The sequence below is a fragment of the Bidens hawaiensis genome, unplaced genomic scaffold, assembly GCF_021521415.1.
Source record: "Bidens hawaiensis isolate Kalapana, Puna unplaced genomic scaffold, B.hawaiensis_p1.1 tig00009413_1, whole genome shotgun sequence".
NCBI classification, from domain to species: domain Eukaryota; kingdom Viridiplantae; phylum Streptophyta; class Magnoliopsida; order Asterales; family Asteraceae; genus Bidens; species Bidens hawaiensis.
The window spans coordinates 970,517-973,166 of record NW_027491695.1 but is presented as its reverse complement, the minus strand read 5'-3'; the positions used below and the strand labels follow the sequence as shown (position 1 = coordinate 973,166).

General features: G+C 35.7%; 1 protein-coding gene across 1 annotated transcript; it reads left to right on the top strand.

Moving 5' to 3' along the window:
- Window positions 1–1,198: 1,198 nt before the first annotated feature.
- Window positions 1,199–2,102, top strand: LOC143532233 (protein FAR1-RELATED SEQUENCE 5-like). The gene is made up of 2 exons (XM_077027344.1): window positions 1,199–1,597; window positions 1,704–2,102. Exons 1-2 carry the CDS (start codon window positions 1,199–1,201, stop codon window positions 2,100–2,102), a joined length of 798 nt encoding a protein of 265 aa, XP_076883459.1.
- The last annotated feature ends 548 nt before the right edge of the window (window positions 2,103–2,650 follow it).

The following is a 2,650-nucleotide window of genomic DNA, read 5'->3' as shown; positions in this document are numbered from 1 at the left end:
TTGAAACCCGTTAAAAACACCATGAAATTCAAGATTTATGATTTTATCAATATTCATACCCATGAGTTGAGTGGACCGAATGGTATTGGAGTTTACAAAGAAACGACGCAAACTTCAGTTCTCCGAACACAATTTCCTTCCTAAACTAAGATTAAACAAACCTGGTCCAAACATTTCGTATAACTTCCAATGTTTGATAAAGGGTAGATCTCACAACGTTCATGTTACGAAAACTTCGGTTCTCTGAACGCAATTTCATTGTTGACAAAGATGAACAAATGATTGTGGACACATTGACATCTCGTTCGGTCAACTTGCCAAACTTTTTGTTTGAGTACAAAGTTGTTGGAAATCAACTTTGGTATATATTTTGGGCCAACGATGTTTCAAAATGCAACTATGATGCATTTGGGGAGGTTTTAGGTTTTGATGCAACATACCTACCAATAATTAAGTGATCGATACACATATGCATTAAACACACACACACACACACACACATATATGTATATATATCACGTGAACCATTTTAAACTCCATACTGTGCTACTATCCCACCTATTTGATACCAACATGCTACTCACATGTTTTATATGCGTGTTTTGTATGCATGTTGTATAACATATTTTTTTTATGTTTTTTTGTAATTATATAACAGGTACAACATGATATTTGTACCATTTACTGGAGTGGATCATCATAAGAAGTATGTGACATTAGGCGTAGGTCATATATACGAGGAGACTATCGAGTCGTACAAGTGGTTACTCGACAAGTTTCTTTAATACATATAAAACAACACAAACTCGTATTAACCGATCAAGATGATGCAGTTAAACATGTGTCCAGTCAATTCACCGACTGTGTATCTGACACATTGTTAAGAAGATACCATTAAAGGTATGATTATTTTATTTTTTATTTTTTGTTTTTTTCATATGACGCCTTGTCATGTTTTTTTTTTTTTTTTTTTTTTTTTTTTTTTTTTACAAATCTGCACTTATGTAACACTCATACATTTCTAACACATTTCGGGTGACCTGTTAGCAAATACGGATTTGCGAGTTTCCATACCTAAACTGGTGTGGAACTTGTTTATAACACCATCTACCTTTGAAGAATAATGGAGATTGCTTATTGATGACCTTCATTTGAGTGATCATCATTGGCTTACCGAGATTTATGAAATTAGGGAGCAATGGGTTCCTTGTTGTTTCATATAAATACAATTGTGTTGCCTTATGAAACCATATCGAGATATGAGAGCTCCAATTCTTTTTTTAAAGTCAACACCGGTCGTGCAAACACGCTTGTCCAGTTTCTATTGTGTTTGGGCACTGCTCTTGCTAGACATTCCAAAACTCAACTCGAGCTTGACACTGAAACTAATACAACGACACCAAAAATGCTTGAGAAACTGCCTTTAGAAGCACACGCGTCCAAAATATATACACGCAATATATTTCTAGAAGTTGAAAAGGAAATTTACAGAGAAATGAGACATTGTTATATTACAAGTTCTTTAGAAAAAGACGGTATTAAGAAATTCAACATTGCAGATACCAATATAAGATTCAAAGTAGTCAACAATTATGTTGTACGTTTGTTTACGTTTTTAACAATTTTATGTTTACATGTTAATGATTACATTCATTGACATTCGCCTTATTTTCATGCTATATTTTGTTGTCTAAAATATGCAGGTCGAATTTAACACACACGATACAATTGTTTCTTGCTCGTGTATGGGGTTCACGCATGTTGTATATCTCTGCAAACACGCTTTTTGCGTGTTTAGGTACAACGAGGTCGAATTGATACCTGAAAAGTACCTGCATGTTCAATGGATGAGGAACGTACTTCCTGACAGGGTTCATGACGTTGCGAATAGATATTCAGCTGAAGAAGACGAGGAGTCCGTGCTTAGACGCAACATGTTTGAATTATTAACTGACTGTGTTGACCGACTGAGTCACAAACTAGATTGCCTTAATGCCCTCTATGCACAGCTTAAAGATATAAAGGACAAAGTGTTCAAAGAGTTCCCGGCCGAGCCACCTTGTAATAGTAAACATTCGATTATAAGTGAGCTTGTTGGATAGCTTGACGCGTTTGATGTGACTATCAACCACCCACTAGTATTTAAAACAAGGGGTTAAGTACTAAATGTCAGGTCAGCATAGTTGAAGACTGCTGGAAAACTGTAACAAAAACCCAAGGCTGTGTCACAAGTGCAACATATACGAGACCGATCATGACTCCCGTAACGTAAATGCGAAAAATTCAAAGTTGCTAAAGAAGCTTATGCCGTCGCCGCTGCTGTTTTAGCTTATATTGCCGTGGCTAGGTCAACCACTAATTGTTCTGTCAACCGTTACGTGAAACGGTCCGACTGCGATGCCTCTACTTGATTTTCTGCTCATTAAATTTTATGTATATTCAGTAAGCGCAAACCACGTTTTTATATTAGACAATTATTCCTTTTAAAACATTTTGATATTAATACTGGTACATCATCCCAATGAAACTTACTTGGGTGTAATACATATTCATCTTTTATTTTTATACTTGTGTTTTAAACCGTTTTAGGCTGGTGTACTTGTGTGGTATAGCGTTTTTTGACGTTTGCATTATCATTACGTGTTGCACG

Coding starts and splice junctions, on each gene's coding strand:
- LOC143532233 (XM_077027344.1), top strand. CDS start 1,199: ATGGGTTCCTTGTTGTTTCATATAAATACAATTGTGTTGCCTTATGAA. Junction 1,598..1,703: donor AAGTAGTCAACAATTATGTT/GTACGTTTGTTT, acceptor TAAAATATGCAG/GTCGAATTTAACACACACGA.